The following is a 16,227-nucleotide window of genomic DNA, read 5'->3' as shown; positions in this document are numbered from 1 at the left end:
TTTATATTTAGATTCACACAGAAATTATGAAATGGCTAAGAGCTGTGGTCTAAAATATTTTATACAATTTTATGTGAACCTATTTATAACTCCCCAAACCAGTCTTTCTTTCGTGTTACTTTTTCCTGAATCAGTGATACATTCACGTGACAGGACTGCAGTCATATGACGCTCGTGTGGATAGTTCATAATTAAGGAAGTTATTGACAACAGCGCTGCTTTCGGTGGTCTGTGGATGAAACTGGGAAATGTGCAAAGGTTTAGTGCTGCTGTGCCTGTTTTCCGTCTTTCAGACAGGCTCGTGGGCTCAGTATAATCCAGATGAAGTCACTAACTTGCCCGGGATGGGCTTCAAACCGAACTACACGCAATGGTCCGGATATCTGCAGGCACGACCCGGCAAGTTTCTCCATTACTGGTAAGAGTTCAGTTTCTCACATTGGCCTATGTATAAAAAAATGTTCATTGTACCAAAAACTATACAAATAAATTGACAATTAATGGAAAAAGCAGGAAAAAAACCATCACATTACCAGAACCATCACATTACAGCCAAAATCATATAATGGGTCAGTTTGATTTAATTTTAATTGCACCACATTTAAGTTAACACAGTCAATGTATTATATGTGCAGGTTTGTAACTTCTCAGAACATCCCATCTGAAGACCCTGTGGTGCTCTGGCTGAATGGTGGTCCAGGATGTAGTTCACTGGATGGTTTCCTTTCGGAGAATGGACCCTTTCACGTGAGAATCATGCACTTTTGCTATGACAATAAAACCAACTTTTGTTACATTTTAACATTACAAACATTTTTACAGGTAAATGAAGATGGAAAAACACTGTATGAGAATCCCTTTAGTTGGAACAAGATTGCAAATGTACTGTATCTTGAGTCACCTGCTGGAGTAGGTTATTCTTACTCTGATGACCAGAAATATGCAACAGACGATGATCAGGTGAGTCCAAAAAAGTGCGTTATTAAAGCAAACCTAGTCTCTACAAATACCTTTTGAAATCCTTTTACTGTAAAGAAAGATTATGAAATTTTACATTTTCTCCAGGTTGCTGAGGACAATTACATGGCATTACAGAGTTTCTTTTTCAAGTTTCCAAACTTTACTACAAATGAGTTCTTTATTATTGGTGAAAGTTATGGTGGAATTTACGTACCAACTCTTAGTTTCCTAGTGGCAACAGGAAAAGCAAAAATAAATTTTAAGGTAAATTCAAGTCTGTATCTCATAATGCAAACACTAGCTGAACTTTTGTGAATGACTGTCTTTTGGTTTTCAGGGGTTCGCAGTAGGAAATGGACTTGGCAGCTTTGCACTTAATGATCAGTCACTAATCTATTTTGGTTATTATCATGGATTATTTGGAGAAGAGTAAGTTACTTGATCATGTATATTATTTATATATATATATATATATATATATATATATGTGTGTGTATGTATTGATAAGATCATTTTTGTGGAAGCATATTGATGGATTTCTGTATTTCCAGTTTGTGGTATGATCTCACAACAAATTGCTGTGGCAAAGACGGTACTTGCAACTTCTACAATTCAACCTCAAACATGTGTGCGACAATGGTATGTGTCCTCAAGATGTGTCTCATAACTGATATTACCAGATTAACTAGACTAACTAAACTGTCCTATCCCCATCAGGTGAATGTGGCATTTAATATAGTTTACAACAGTGGTCTAAATGTATATTCTCTCTACATGGACTGTCAAGGCAAATACAAAGCTTATGAAATGGCAATGAGTCACCTTTTTAAAAACTTTCGAAAGAACTTTGACAAACATAAGGTATGTCTATAGTCGATTTTGACATTGCTAGCATAAAGAATTCCCCTTAATCAAGTTAAATGAAGTTTGTAGGCTTCATACAGCCCTACAAGGATCTTGGAGAGGTCCCACCCTGCATCGACAGCGCGGCTCAAACACAGTGGCTCAACAGAGGTGATGTGAGGAAAGCCTTACATATTCCTGATATTTTGCCCCCATGGGACCTCTGCAGGTTCTTACATTACATTTTCTTATTCATGTTGTGCTTTTATGCTATATTGAAACTAAATGTATTGCTTCAATGCAGCGATTTTGTTGGTGGTAACTATACAACCCTTTACCCAAGTATGAAGGAAGTCTACCTGAAGCTGCTCTCCTTGGGCCTTCGAGCACTTGTGTACAATGGGGATACTGACATGGCTTGCAATTTTCTTGGAGACCAGTGGTTTGTTAACGATCTTGGCATAAAGGTTGGCTAATTTTCCGTGCAGTATAATATCTTAGTTCAGTACTATTTTAAAATGTGACATCTTTCAGGCCACCACAAACTACCAGACATGGCTTCATAAGGGCCAGGTTGCTGGTTTTTATCAGACGTTTGCCAACATCACATATCTTACAGTGAAGGTAAGAAGAGAGCTTTAATTTTATTTTGTGTTTTTTACCACTTATAAATGAATGTCAACTAGTCTTTGTCAGTTTATTTATTGTGTCCTGTTATATTATAGGGGGCTGGTCATATGGTGCCGCAGTGGGCCCCAGATCCAGCTTTCCACATGTTCCAGTCATTTATAACTAACAGTGATTACTGAGAATCTATTCATTTTCTGCACTAGTTTCTTATTGATCACATTTCTCAGGGAAGTTTATGGAACAAATTATTAAATTTTTTTAGGAGAAAATTTTGGTTTTATTCTGGTCCATTTTAGAGACCAATTGCATCTTATACTGACCCATTTTATCTTATCAATTGTAATGAAGATTTTAGTCTGTTCATAATAAATTAAGCATAAATAGTATGTCTGCTCAGTTTCCTAAATATTGCTACTATACTTACATGAACATAGAAGGGAAATTTATTTTATTTTTCAAACAAAGGTGAATGATGGCAGTTAGTGCACCATTAAGGATAGATGTTGTAACAACTTGGCAAAGGAATTCTTGAAATGTACCAATGTTTAAGTAATGTGTCTTTTTTATTAAACAATTTACAGTTTGACACGTTCTCTGTAGTTATTCATTTACATAAATGCAAAGTAACCAACAAGTTTGTAAAAAAAATATATATAAAATTTTAAAAGTCCCAAATAAAATTACAATAACAAAAGGAAACTCAAATGTCTTCAGGCTCCATAACCTTTCAAGTCTTCATTTAGTCCCTTGCACAACTGCATTAGTCAAAATAAATCAATTAGACTTGTCTCCCATTTTACATAACATGGCTGTAGTATTCTGGAGAGCTTTACAATAAAGGATGAATGTCAAATGCAGGCATGGACCAGATTGAAATTTGGTGTCACGATCATCATGGCCATAATAATTGTGAATGATTATTCTCACCATAATTTTTAAAAGTTTCTGATAGTTAAAAAATGTTATGGATATGAATAACTATAATTTAAATATTATGAATAGGTTCCATATTTAAACAACTGTTAGTTGATAGTATTGGACTTTGTTACAAGTGAAAACAACAATGATCTGAAGAGATTATTATGGATAAGTAGCTTTTTTTCCTGCACATTCTGGTGATATAATAGCGATTATCACGATTATATAAAATGTCCCATGAACGAGTCTTATTTACCCTTTTTATCACAATAAACCATACTATTGTTTATTATGCCATCCCTAGTCGAATGATGGTACTTGTGTTTTAAAATAAATACATTTCAAGTCTCAAGACAACAGAATAACTCAACTCACTGTCACAGTTTGAACTTCACTAGTCATAGTTTAAAAGGTACAATAAAATATGCTGTGAGCAACCACATGTCCCTTCACTTTAAAGAATCAAAAGAATAACGTGCTTTTTACACATACATAGTGTCAATCAATGTCTTTTCACCGATGTGCACAAATGATCAACACAATTACCAATAGTGTAAACAAATTAATCCTTAATGTTCTAAATCACTTGGATCATAATTATTGATGGTAGCTATTGTAGTAGTTCATCTCTTACTATGTCATATCACCATGCTTACTAAAATACAGAAATTAACAATTGTATAACCCTGAATACACCATGCAGAATGTAGTCTTATCATCATGTGGGTGATGTATCAATGATAAAAGGTCCAAAGACATGTTTTCCAGTCAATAAAATAATTGTTTTCTAACTATTTAAAACTCAATCAGTCAATGTCTGTTATCATTCTATCTCCAAGTCCACAAGGTTCACATAAGGTCTTTGGAGGTGTGACTATTGACAGTACCTTGTGATGGACTACATTCTGTCTCTGCAGCAGCCTCTGATGAGAGATGCCAAGTTTAACACTTCTCATGTTTTAACATCTTGATAGATCGAGTTTGATGTTGTGAGGCCAAAAATGAACGCTCCAAGCGTCACCATGACCACACCGAAGATGACCATCCCATGCCAGCTGCAGACAAAAATACACAGCTCCATTATATACAGAATATTGTAAAAAAATAAAAATAAACAAATAAAAAATATTTGCCAATGACTTAAACAAAAGAACAGAGGTTTAAATTCTGTATAAAGTAGACTCAATCAGTCTCACCTGGTAGATCGATTGTCTGTCTCAGATAGTTTGGCTTGCATCAAGCATAAACCTAAACAAAAATAACAGTGGGATTGATTAGAAGTAAAACAATAGAGGTGACAAAAATTATTATTAATATATTTTACCTGGGAAAACAAAAATAAAGCAGGCAGCCAGGCCTCCAATGAGTGAGATTACCCGTCCAATATCAGGTATAAAAAGAGCCAGGACAAGGGTGACTATAAACCACACCAGAGTCTGGAAGATCCTCCTCCTCTGTTCACGACGCACACACACTTCCACCTGTTCCCCCTGAAAACGCAGCCACAGCCCCTCTATCACAGCCCTGAGAACAGAGAGACATGTTCACAATGACACAGGCACAGCACACTTGTCTAATTTTGATTAAATAAAGTATCTGCATAGTTTACAATTAACACAAACATGCTATTGTGTGAGACTAACCTCCCACAGAAGTGTAAGATCGGGTATGAAGTGACAACACAGACAACAATAAAAGCTCTTGCAAATGCTACAGCAATGTCATTTGGAGGATATGACATCAGCACATCCTGTTGGACACTCGAGCCAAATGTCAAGAAGCCACAGACACCTGAAGGAAAAAAAATCAGATTCATTTCTTATTAAAATGTAATAAGCATATGATTACACAACAAAAACACAACACCAGTACCTGTCCCTGTATAAACAAAAAGGCAGATGATCATACTGAGCGTTACGACAAGTCCCCAGGGTTTGATCTCTTTTCTTGTCATGCTGTTAAAGACTGGCACACAGCTGACATGACACTGAAACAAAAAAAAATCTCAGTTTCCAAAATAAGAGACACAGGTTTGGTCCCAAAACAAAATGACATGATACCTGGAAGCCAAAGCAGATGGTGGGCATAGCATTGAACACAGCTGTCCAAGATGTAGAGCTGTAAGATAGCTGAGTATTTGTAACAATTGCTAAGATGGAACTTTTTTGCATAAATACAAGTTGAAGTATAAACTCACCTGACAGGAAGGTAGCCCGGCATGTTGTTTTTATCTGGCCAAATGTACTTAATGATGACCACTATTGTAACGTACCAGGTTCCTACAACACTTATTGCACTACAATGAGACAGAGTAACAACATTAAAGATAAAACATTTTGATAACATCAATATAAAATATAGACAGTGAAATGTATACCTGGCATATTTCTGAAAACCAATTTCTTTGGGAATGGACAGAGGGAGTATAACCAGAACTGCCGTCACAGAAATAGTGAACTTTCTATCCATGTACCAAGGGTGGCTGCCTGAACCATCATGATTTGCAGCTTCAATTACTACAATACATGACAAAGTATAATTAATATGAAGGCAAAGAGAAAAGCAGTGAAACCTTCAGTGACTGTTGCGGTGCTATATTAATTTCTAGAAGTCACACAAAATGTATGTGCAATCCTCCAGTCGTCCAGGTATGAGCCATAGTCAAAAGTTAGTAAATGGTAAGAAAAAATAGTTTCTGTCAACTGGAGAAAAAGTTCATTTGAAAACTTTGTCCAGTTGACAGAATTGAATGTTCTTGTACTCTAAAGGAAAGTTACAACTAGGATTTCTTTTAGTCAGCATGTGATTGGTAATGTTTAAACAAGTCACATGAGGTCTGTGTGTACTAAAATCCAATTTGACAGTGTAAAACATACTGTATACTATGTACTACAATTTATAAACTATATAACTGTACTTACATCGATCCAGTTGATCTCCAATAACAATGAAGAACGCGATGCAGGTGCCAAATGTGTAAATCGCAATGGCTACTTCACATAAAATTCCAGTCACCTTCCCACATGTGGCTCGTACCACCTCTTGATAGGTGCTTTCATTACTGACCTAAACAAACACATATAATCATTTAACCAAACCAAACCAACCAACCAAAAATAGCAGATAATGTACATATTGTATTTAAACAACACTAGCATTTTTAGTCCTAATGCCTTATTCAATAAGTGAAAGTGATCACAGGAGACTGGTATTAAAATGCTAAAATACCTAATAAAAAAATAAACCACTAAACAACATAATAAACATAATAACATAACAAATGTAGGCATGAATGTAAATGTTGTGGGATTGGATATTCACTTTTAAATGAGTCAGCAGCATGTTTTTGCCACGGGAAGTGAATGTCTGTGGTATTATGCAACACAAGGGCCATCTGCTAAATGCTGTAAATGCACAGGAACAAAGAGTTTGCACAAACCTGGGAGCAGTATCCAAGGATCACCAACCCACTGATAATGAAGATCAGCATGAACTGAAACACAACACAAAAGAATATGTTGATAAATTATCTGGAATATTGACCCAATTACAATGATAATTTTAAAAAGAAAGACATCTAAGAAGAAATTGTTTAAGCATATCCTTACCATCTGTAGCATCACTCCGGCTGTAATTCCTCCAGCCATACTGAAGGCTGCAGGGAAATTGAGTAAGCCTGCTCCCAGTGCAGCATTGACTACAATGAATACAGCTCCAATAGAGGACACACCACCACCTCTTCTCTCTGTCTCGATGTAGGGCACAGAGTCCACACTGGGGCTCTGCAGCAGCCGGGCCCTCTCTCCAGAGTCTGTGCTGCCCATTCCACCCCAGTCCTCCACATCTGAGTTGATAGCCATGGCAGCAATGGTCTCAGTCTCAAATCAAAAGAAATTTTAAAAGCAGCATCAAGGAAAACAAACTTCTTTTACTGCAGTTAATCCAGAGATGATGAAAAGGTGGACATTCTGTAAGAACAAATATATAACATAATTAGTTACCAAGAAATCATTAACTGAATGGTGTTAGGTCGACTTAAATTAATGAATGAAAAGCGGTTCCCCATTTTTTCCACTACAAAGCCTTGTAAAATTGTAAAGAGAAAAAAAAAAAAGAAAGAAAAAAAAACGAAAAAAAAAAACGCCAGTGTAAGATCAGACATCATCAAACCACATAAAATGATTGAATGAAATGAATAAAATGGTTTATCAAATATGTCTAGAGTGGACTACTTGTTTACCTGTGCATTGTGCAGTTGCTAGCTAACTACGGGATGTTGTCTGTCTTGTCATCACCATAAAAGAGTGATTTATAACGAAACATTTAAACAAAATATTAAGTACTTCACCTTAACTGCATGTCCGGTGCCGTTTTCTGGTGTAAAGAGCATAGATTTGTCGCTTCTGTGGTTTGCAGACACAGCACCATGAAGAGGCGCTGGCGGCGCTGTGTTTTGATCAGGTCTGAAGAGGGAGGGGCGTGTGACTGTCACGTGACTGTCACATGACTGTCACTTGACTGAAACTTTGGGTAATGTAGTTCTTTAGTGCGGACAGATTGGATTTAGCCCTGATGATTAAATTAGCAAAATACGTTTACAGTTTCAATGTAAATGTAAAATACTTCATCTACATAAAAAATCCCTTTACTCCCATAATCTCATCACCACCTAAACTAAATGAGGTGCAGACTTCACAGGGTAATTTACCACAATAATTTATTGAAGTGCAATGATGTACATGACCAATAACCAGTTGCTTTTAGGACAAAATGCAAATGTATAACTGCCAGGTTTCAGACTTTGAGTTTTGAAGATTGGCTTTTTCAGTTTACAGAACAGAACCAAATTTGTATTAATACCAATGAGAGCTGCATGTCTCATCTTTTCCAATACAGTATAATACAGTCATTACTACTTACACTCATTCATTTGCAGTCACACAATCAGACAAAGCCTTAAACTAGGACAAACTGGGACTAGGCTAGAATATAAAACATTTACAGTTCATCTACAGTCTGCATCACAGACACCTCCATTTGACTGGTGTGCTTAATTCTGCGGCATTTGACAAACATTATTGACAAGAGTGACCATTTCAATTTATGACCTAAACCAAGTAGCTGACATATGTAGGGCTTTAACCAGTGTCATTACAAAAATAAGTGCTTGAACATCCACAAAGCAAAAGGAAATTTCATACAGCTCAGTATTTAAGAAAACAAATTTTGGTTTCGTCATTTGTATTTAATAGTCCTATAGAAGTTCAGCCTTCATAGACATTGCACAAATTCAAATGTAAGCTCAGTCACATTTAAAATGTTTACAAAGAAAATGCAAGGAGTTTAAAATTACTTGGTTTTGGAGTTTAACCTGAAACCAGTATGAATATCTAACAAAAAGAAATCTGCTAGCTATAAGTGAAATGTAGGAGAAAGGAGGTGACCCAGGATTTCCTCCTTTAGCACTTTTGATGTTGTAGCTCAAAGTCATCGAACCTCTCTACTTTGTGACAGCATGGATTGCATTAGCGAGGTACTCCACATTCCCAGAGGACACACCTGCCATAGAAATTCTGCCATCCTTGGTCATGTACACAGAAAACTCCTTTGTCAGACGTTCAACCTAAAAAAAAAAAAAAAAAAGAACACAAAAACTTATAAACTGGTCATTTAGAAAATAATGAATCTTAAATATCAATAGCATTTAATACACACCTGCTCTGGTTTGAGGCCTGTAAAGCAAAACATCCCAATTTGGTCAATAACATGCTGCCAGTTGTGAGTGGAACCTTCCTTCTTCAGACCAGCCACCAACTGTTCCCTCATTTTGATGATACGATTTGCCATGCCATGAACCTCCTCCAACCTGGGCAAGATGCATAAACATTTACTTCAATGTGTCGAGTTCAAATCTTGACGATGAATCAAATCTTTATACATACCACAGTGAATAGAGGTCAGGTGTGTTAAGAATAGTTGTGGCAATTCTGGCTCCGTTCATTGGTGGGTTGGAGTAAATTGGCCGAATGAGGATCTTGAGCTGAGACTCAACCCTTTTAGCCTCATCAGTGTCACTGCACACCACAGAGAATCCTCCGACTCGCTCACCTGCGGCATGTGCAAGAGAATAGTTGATCATGATAAAATGCTGAAAATATTAAAACTGTCTACTACTTAATGACCACTTGGGGGTGGCAATGTACAAGTTTCACCCTTTTAACTGCAATTGTGAATCCATCTCAGCTATAATAACTTCATTGTATTTGTGATTGTGCTTCTCAACTGACCATAGAGACCCATGTTCTTAGCAAAGGACTGAGACAGCAGGATGTTGTGACCCTTTTCAATGAAGTGACGAACTGCCCAGGCATCACGATTAATGTCTCCACTAGCAAAACCCTGGTAGGCCATGTCAAAGAAGACAAGCAGGTTCCTTTTCTGCAAAATTTAAAAAAAAGTTAAGTTCAGAGTCATAATTTACCAAAAATTATGACACTCAATTCTCTTTATTCTCTTTATCAGATGACACTTTCAAACTCCAACTGATAAAGTAATTTCGTCACTCACTTTTACAACTTCAGCAATCTCTTTCCACTGTTCAGGCCGAGGGTCCACACCAGTTGGGTTGTGTGCACAGGCGTGCAGGAGAATCACACTCTGCTCTGGAATTTTCTGAAACATGAGAACTCAAAAATAAAAAACTTCCCAGTTTAGCAAGCCATTGATGTTAATTATTTCAATGAAACATAGTGTTGTACAAATCAGTAGCAAGCACAATTAGTCATAATCCTCATTGTGTTCCTGTCGGAGGAGCATGTAAATATGTGGAGAATTTTAAAACACAATAGGATAACACTCAATAATGGCCTCTGGGGGAAATTCTTGTAAGCATCTTAAAAAGATAAAACTGAGGTCTAGCTTACAGAGATGTCCTCTAGAGCTCCATTGAAGTCAAAGCCACAGGTTGAAGGGTCATAGTATCTGTATGCCTTAAGTTGCATTCCTGCATCTCTGAAGATGGGCGTGTGGTTTCCCCAAGAGGGTTTGGGCAGGTACACATCTCGTGGACCTGTATGAAATCGAGACTGCACCACAAGAACAAAAACAAAAAACATCAGTCAGATACTAGATTTTTATATTATACCAAGTAAAAGAAAAGTAATCTAACCAAAAAGTTGGCTCCAATACGCAAGGACCCGGTTCCTGAAATGGTCTGCACAGTGATGCTCTGTAGAAAAACACAGTAAACTTCAGTTAGAATGCTGAAATACAAGATATCATCTTCACTCAGATTATATCAAACATACCCTGCTGCTTTTCAGAACCTCATTGTCAGCACCAAGTGCCAGCTGTGCACAAGCCTTTGTAAACTCTCCCAGACCACCAATGCCAAGGTACTCTTTATCCAGCTGCTTGGAAGCAATCAAGGCCTCTGCCTGAAAAGTAGAAAACAGAAGGAATAAATAATAAAATATCTCTGACCAGTAGTCATCCATTCTTTATTATTTGAATTTAAATAAATGTATAATTTAGATGGCCTCTCAACTGCATACATGTATTAAAAAAAATGTATATATATAACCTTGCGAACACAGCTGAGCACAAAGGGCTTGCCCTGGTCATCTCTGTAAGCTCCCACCCCCAGGTTCATCTTTTTGGGGTTAGTGTCCCTCTTAAAAGCCTCAGTCACGCCCAGGATGGGATCAGGGGGGCCCATTGCCACTCCACCCCACCAAGAACTGAAACATAAAAGCAAACAATGACGTACATGTGAGTTGGCAAAGTGCAATTTCCTGACCGTAGACAACCATTTTACATCCATTAACCATACTTTGGACAGAAATGAGCTTAACTACTCATGTGATTAGAAGTTACCAAATCCCTATTCAACCATGTGAAAAACCCATGTGCATGTTTCCTGAAACATGCACATTTATAATCCCTTCTACAGGTTCAGAGTCCAAAACAACAGTGGTGATCAATAATCCTGCTCAAACCGCTCCAGTGCACTACAATTTGCCATCTAAAATGAGTTAGATCAGGGTTTTTAATGCTTGATCAGTGAAAACATCTTGAAAAGGTGTACGTAGTATTTATTGTTGCATGCAAAAAACAAAAAAAAAAATTAAATATACCGTAAACAGATCAAGAGATACATTTGTGCATTACATTAAACTAGAGTATGCAACTTCTGTGCAGGTGGTAATATTTACATGCACACAGTTGGATTGGCATGTAAACATGACAGTTTGTAGTTGCTATGTACAACTTTATGGTTATATAATAGGAGTATATCAGTAGTGACATGAAGTACACAACATTGGACATATGGATAGACTGAGGGACTGTGGAGCTTGATACCATGAAATACAACACTGACACGTGATAGGTCCAATGGGGGGGAAAAAAAAAACAGGTCTCAAATAAAAAGGAGATGAAATAAGTATCACTTTCTATGAATAAAATAGTTTAAACAGCTACTGAAAGAACAATATTGACCATTATTGCAAAGGTACAATGTTTGTCCTCCAAGTGGCTCAGTAAGGACACTAGTTCCTCTCTGCCTCAGTCAGAAATCAGCCAATCAGCAACGACAGGAGGAGCGCGAGAGCCAATCAGCGTACAGAATCACGTCAAGTACGGGTCGCCTCTTGGCTCAAATCGTACGTGCCATGGTTTAGCAGCGGTGAAGAACTCCATGGGGTTATTGTAAATGCCAGAGTATTAGTAGCCACAGTTACCACATTGAAAGCACTTTAATACAAAACGGCAAGGCTTATGGTCTTATCAAGAAGCAGACTTTAATAATAAACGTGAGTAGGACGTACACAGTGCTAATATCACCGCCGTGACATTTATTAGCTTTACAGATAGCGCCCTCAAAAGTAAACTTTATAGCAGCAAGTCAGTTTGGCTCAACGCGACGATGACTCAGCTTTAAATAACTAAACCACAAACGTTTAAATAGCGCCATCAGTGTTGCTTAATCATAAATGTGGCAGTTTGGAGCTATGTCAGAAACCACGCAGCTACAGCGCGCTCTGAGTTACATCCAGAGATATCGCAGTGTTGTGAAAATCTGTGCTTATTTTTACCTTTGGCGGGTGGACAGGACTCCCAGGGAAGGGGTTAAGGTCCCCAGGCCGGACAGAAACCTGTTGGTTGTGAGCAGAGCCATCGTTTCTCAGCAGAAGGGCGCAGACGAACCGGGGAGATGTGAAGGACAGAGACGACCACGACGCGGCGTGACGTAGTGACGCACCGCGGCGTAAGATCGCGGCGTGACGCACCACCTGAGCTTAATTAGACCTAATGGGCGCTGTTTTATTGAACAAAGTAAGAGCCATTTTACTGACCCCTCTTTTTCAGTACAATTCAAGTCTCAGTTGAAGTCTCGTACAAACACGAGCGCGGCGGAGCTTCTATTAGAGTCTCACATGCACATAACGCACATGATTAAATCTCATGATGAACAGCACCAACTTGTCTTGCAATAAAAACAGTTAATAACTTTACACCTATGGTGGATGTCATTTAAAGAAGTTTAATTGCTGGTTTACCAGAGATATATCTATATATGGCAGAAAAGAAAGCAGAGAGAACGACAAGAGCCACTTACCTTTTTTCAACACTAGATGTCTCTGAATCTCTGTTCTCCAATATTAATAAACCATCATGAAAATCTATGAAAAAATCTCTTAAATTAAATTAATTTTTAAATTAACTGGACAAGATTCCTTAAAAAGTCACCTAGGTTATGAAATGCTTTTCAAAATTCATTTGGACAGGTCTAAATTTTCTTCTACCTTGTCCTTTTACTGTTGGAAAACGTCCTGTGAATTATTACATTTCTGTTGTGCTGGGCTGTGCTTCGTATGCATAATTACTCTTCTCACACTTGTATTTTGTGGAATAATACATGTATTTTAGATAGAAACAATTCTGTACAGAAATGGTATTAATACTTTGCAGTCAATACAGTGACATGCTGGAGGTGTGCTACATGGACTTCTATGGCAGAATCTTCAGCGGTTACCCAGGTGACACAATACACACTCACACGCACAGCCAAAAAGTTTTGACAGTGAGTGTTGGCTAATGCCAGTCAGCGTGTAACTGCAATGTTATCTGAGAGGTACTTGTTTAAGCACAAATCATCTCACCTGTTGAAGTTCCAACAAAGTCAGTTCTTTCTTCTCAGATTGTGTTAAAATAATGATCAAATTAAAGTCTAACACAACTCAGACATAGCAGTGCCTACAGTTAGCATCCAGGGAATATTGATGACATCAGCTGCAAAGTTTAAATAATGAACATTTAAATGTGGTGAACCAACTATTAGATGATAATGATGAATGATATGACTAATGTACAAAGCTCAAATGTCTCAGTGAGAGTTTGAAATTACTTTATGCCAATTTCACATAGGGTCTTTAGTGAAAAATATAAAGATTGAAAATGTTAATTTTAGTGAATATACCGTTTCCATTGGGGGCATAAATCTACTTAATGAGAAATGTACAAAAAAGCTAATTTAGGTGGACTTCGTTTAGTGAAAAACAATGGAACTTTTTTTGTTTTTTTTACTACGTCGTTAAGTGCTGTATATAATTACAAATATGACAAAAGATGTTTATTCAAAATTGAACATCGATACACAGTCAAAGATTATATTTGTCTTTTTCTTTTCTTCTATCATACATTTCTTTGTAGAATGTCCTCAGATACATAGATTTTGGTCAGACGTGCAAGACTATTTGAGAGGAATATCAGGTAAAAATGTTACAATATTAAAGTTTCAAGTAGTGCTTATATTTGATTACCCTAAATTTTCTTCAGATTAAATATGTCTTAATTTAATTATTATACCAGGAAAATACTACATTGACAAATGAAGTTTTAAGAGTTAATAATCCCCCTCTTAGCATAATTTTAAGGTAACAGACTTAAAAAAAAGAAAAAAGAAATACAAGAAATTAACTTAAAAGATTGCACTTTTTGAAGAATTTAATATGATTTACGTGACCTAGAAGACCTGTTGTATTGTTTTTTGTTGGGTTTTTATTTTTCTGTTGTTTTTTTTTGGTTTGTTTGTTTGTTTTGTTTTGTTTTTGCATTTACATTTGCATTTACAAAAACAAACAAAAAACAGCAGGACCTGTGCATTGCAGCGAAGTAGATTGTCCACTTGAGGGCAGTGTCATAATAACTTTGGGACAACTGGGTTCACTCAACCTAAACCTAATGCATTTAAACCTAATATAGTGACGAGATCTCTGACTGTTCTCACACTTTTAGGCTGCTAATGCGACTCTGGAGCTCAGATGAGCTGGGATCAGAAAAACTTTTCTCTAACACTAAAATATCATTATAAAAAATAAATAAATATAAATTGAAACTGGCAATGATGTGTGTCCTACAACTCAGCAGAGCCTACTAAACAGTTTAGACCTACCTTAATACACAGGGTTTATAATATCATATTTACACTATCAAGTGTATAAAATTTTGTTCAGAATGTTTTTAAAACATTCTGAAATGGGTTGACAATGTTGTGTGATATCATTGTAAAAATAAATTACTTAAATAAATTATTATTTGGGCTATGACTTCTTTGCAACAGCAAACATTAATAGGCTGCTTAATTACTTCCTACTCAACGCTTTACATTGGTAGTTATTACAGTGGAGTGTGGTATGGAAGACTTCATTGCATCCCTTTTCTTCCTGGAAAAAAAGACATATCATTGAATGGTTGTCATTCTAAAAAGTCCCTTAAGGTTCAAAAAAATCATATTATGTTATGTTAGACTAAAAACAAAATTTAAAATTTACAGTGTTTGTGCTGCATGTGTGGTATTACAAAATTTGTGCTTTATCTTTTTGTTGGACAAAAAAAGGAGAAAAAAAAAGCATTTTCCAAACCTCCCGACTGGATTTTGTGTATGTACCAGTCTGTGTAATGTTTATACTCAGGAAAAATCCTAGAAATATAGTCGTAATAGACAAAAGCAAATAAGGTTTCCTATATGAAATTGTCTGAATACCAGATTCATATTCTAACAAAGTTTATTTTCATGAATGAATGTGGTAAGAGTACAGCTGTATGCTTGTCTCTTTCCTCTGTGTTTGAAGGAATTAGAGCAAAGATAACACACTGCTTCCTCTCTGTCAACAGGAAGGACTACAGCGTTCATCTATTTGTGCATATGTGTATCTATCCAAGTGTGTGCACCTGTTTGAAGTCATGTCTAACATCTAACATAACATTGTTTTTTTGTGCATGAGTAAGATGCTCATGTGGAGCTAGAGAGAGAGTGAGGGCTGCGTGGGAAAGATAGGGAGTTTAATTAAAGATGAAAGCTATAATTACTAATTGATGGGAGAAATCCATATATAATGTTCTAAAGGGTGTGTAGATTCATAAAGATGCCATCATTCAAATGCACTTAAAGTTAAACACACAGAAAGGCATGCACTATACACTTTGGCCAACAGAGAAGTTAGAAAGTTCAAAAAACGAGTCTGAAAAGTCTTAAATAATTTAAGGTATGTGGAAATCCTTGGTTGACATGTCAGGTATTCTCAAGCTGTGACGCAGATGTGTAATAGGCTATAGGTAGCGCTGTGGCTGAACTCTGGCCTTCCCTTCCTGTGTGCGCATCTCCTTAAAAAAATCCATAGAGGACGATAAGTGCATTTCTGCCTATGAAAAATGGAGCAGCCCAAGCTTTTTTCTAAATCACACTTTCTGCTACCACAAGATTAGAGTAGGTGGAGAGAGCAACTCTGGGACACTGGAGCTGTAATCTTCACTGAGGCCTTCCAGGGCAGAAATTATTTTTCACAGCAAACCTTTCAAAAAGAGTCCCCTTTT

At 36.8% G+C, this 16,227-nt stretch overlaps 3 protein-coding genes across 3 annotated transcripts; 1 reads left to right on the top strand and 2 right to left on the bottom strand.

Annotated features, from left to right (window-relative positions):
- The first annotated feature begins 167 nt into the window (after nucleotides 1–167).
- Nucleotides 168–3,020, top strand: si:ch211-122f10.4 (cathepsin A-like). Its single transcript, XM_033989194.2, has 11 exons — nucleotides 168–418; nucleotides 636–747; nucleotides 823–960; nucleotides 1,066–1,224; nucleotides 1,298–1,389; nucleotides 1,512–1,599; nucleotides 1,678–1,821; nucleotides 1,887–2,032; nucleotides 2,108–2,270; nucleotides 2,338–2,427; nucleotides 2,529–3,020. Exons 1-11 carry the CDS (start codon nucleotides 249–251, stop codon nucleotides 2,610–2,612), a joined length of 1,386 nt encoding a protein of 461 aa, XP_033845085.1. The 5' UTR covers nucleotides 168–248; the 3' UTR covers nucleotides 2,613–3,020.
- Nucleotides 3,021–4,181: 1,161 nt separating this feature from the next.
- On the bottom strand, nucleotides 4,182–7,816 carry slc38a7 (solute carrier family 38 member 7). The gene is made up of 12 exons (XM_033991192.2): nucleotides 7,700–7,816; nucleotides 6,960–7,319; nucleotides 6,791–6,844; nucleotides 6,273–6,417; nucleotides 5,729–5,867; nucleotides 5,549–5,647; nucleotides 5,412–5,469; nucleotides 5,224–5,338; nucleotides 4,995–5,142; nucleotides 4,676–4,875; nucleotides 4,548–4,599; nucleotides 4,182–4,406 (listed from the first exon to the last, which is right to left on the bottom strand). The coding sequence occupies exons 2-12, from the start codon at nucleotides 7,209–7,211 to the stop codon at nucleotides 4,304–4,306; spliced, it is 1,365 nt and encodes a 454-aa protein (XP_033847083.1). The 5' UTR covers nucleotides 7,212–7,319; nucleotides 7,700–7,816; the 3' UTR covers nucleotides 4,182–4,303.
- A 235-nt stretch (nucleotides 7,817–8,051) lies between these two features.
- Nucleotides 8,052–12,612, bottom strand: got2b (glutamic-oxaloacetic transaminase 2b, mitochondrial). Its single transcript, XM_033985733.2, has 10 exons — nucleotides 12,447–12,612; nucleotides 10,934–11,090; nucleotides 10,659–10,787; nucleotides 10,520–10,579; nucleotides 10,275–10,436; nucleotides 9,919–10,023; nucleotides 9,639–9,789; nucleotides 9,294–9,459; nucleotides 9,067–9,217; nucleotides 8,052–8,974 (listed from the first exon to the last, which is right to left on the bottom strand). Exons 1-10 carry the CDS (start codon nucleotides 12,527–12,529, stop codon nucleotides 8,852–8,854), a joined length of 1,287 nt encoding a protein of 428 aa, XP_033841624.1. The 5' UTR covers nucleotides 12,530–12,612; the 3' UTR covers nucleotides 8,052–8,851.
- Nucleotides 12,613–16,227: the final 3,615 nt, after the last annotated feature.

The sequence above is a fragment of the Periophthalmus magnuspinnatus genome, chromosome 3 (genome assembly GCF_009829125.3).
Source record: "Periophthalmus magnuspinnatus isolate fPerMag1 chromosome 3, fPerMag1.2.pri, whole genome shotgun sequence".
In the NCBI taxonomy this organism is placed as follows: Eukaryota; Metazoa; Chordata; class Actinopteri; order Gobiiformes; family Gobiidae; genus Periophthalmus; species Periophthalmus magnuspinnatus.
The sequence above is the reverse complement of the archived record's forward strand: the minus strand, read 5'-3'. Positions and strand labels throughout refer to the sequence as shown.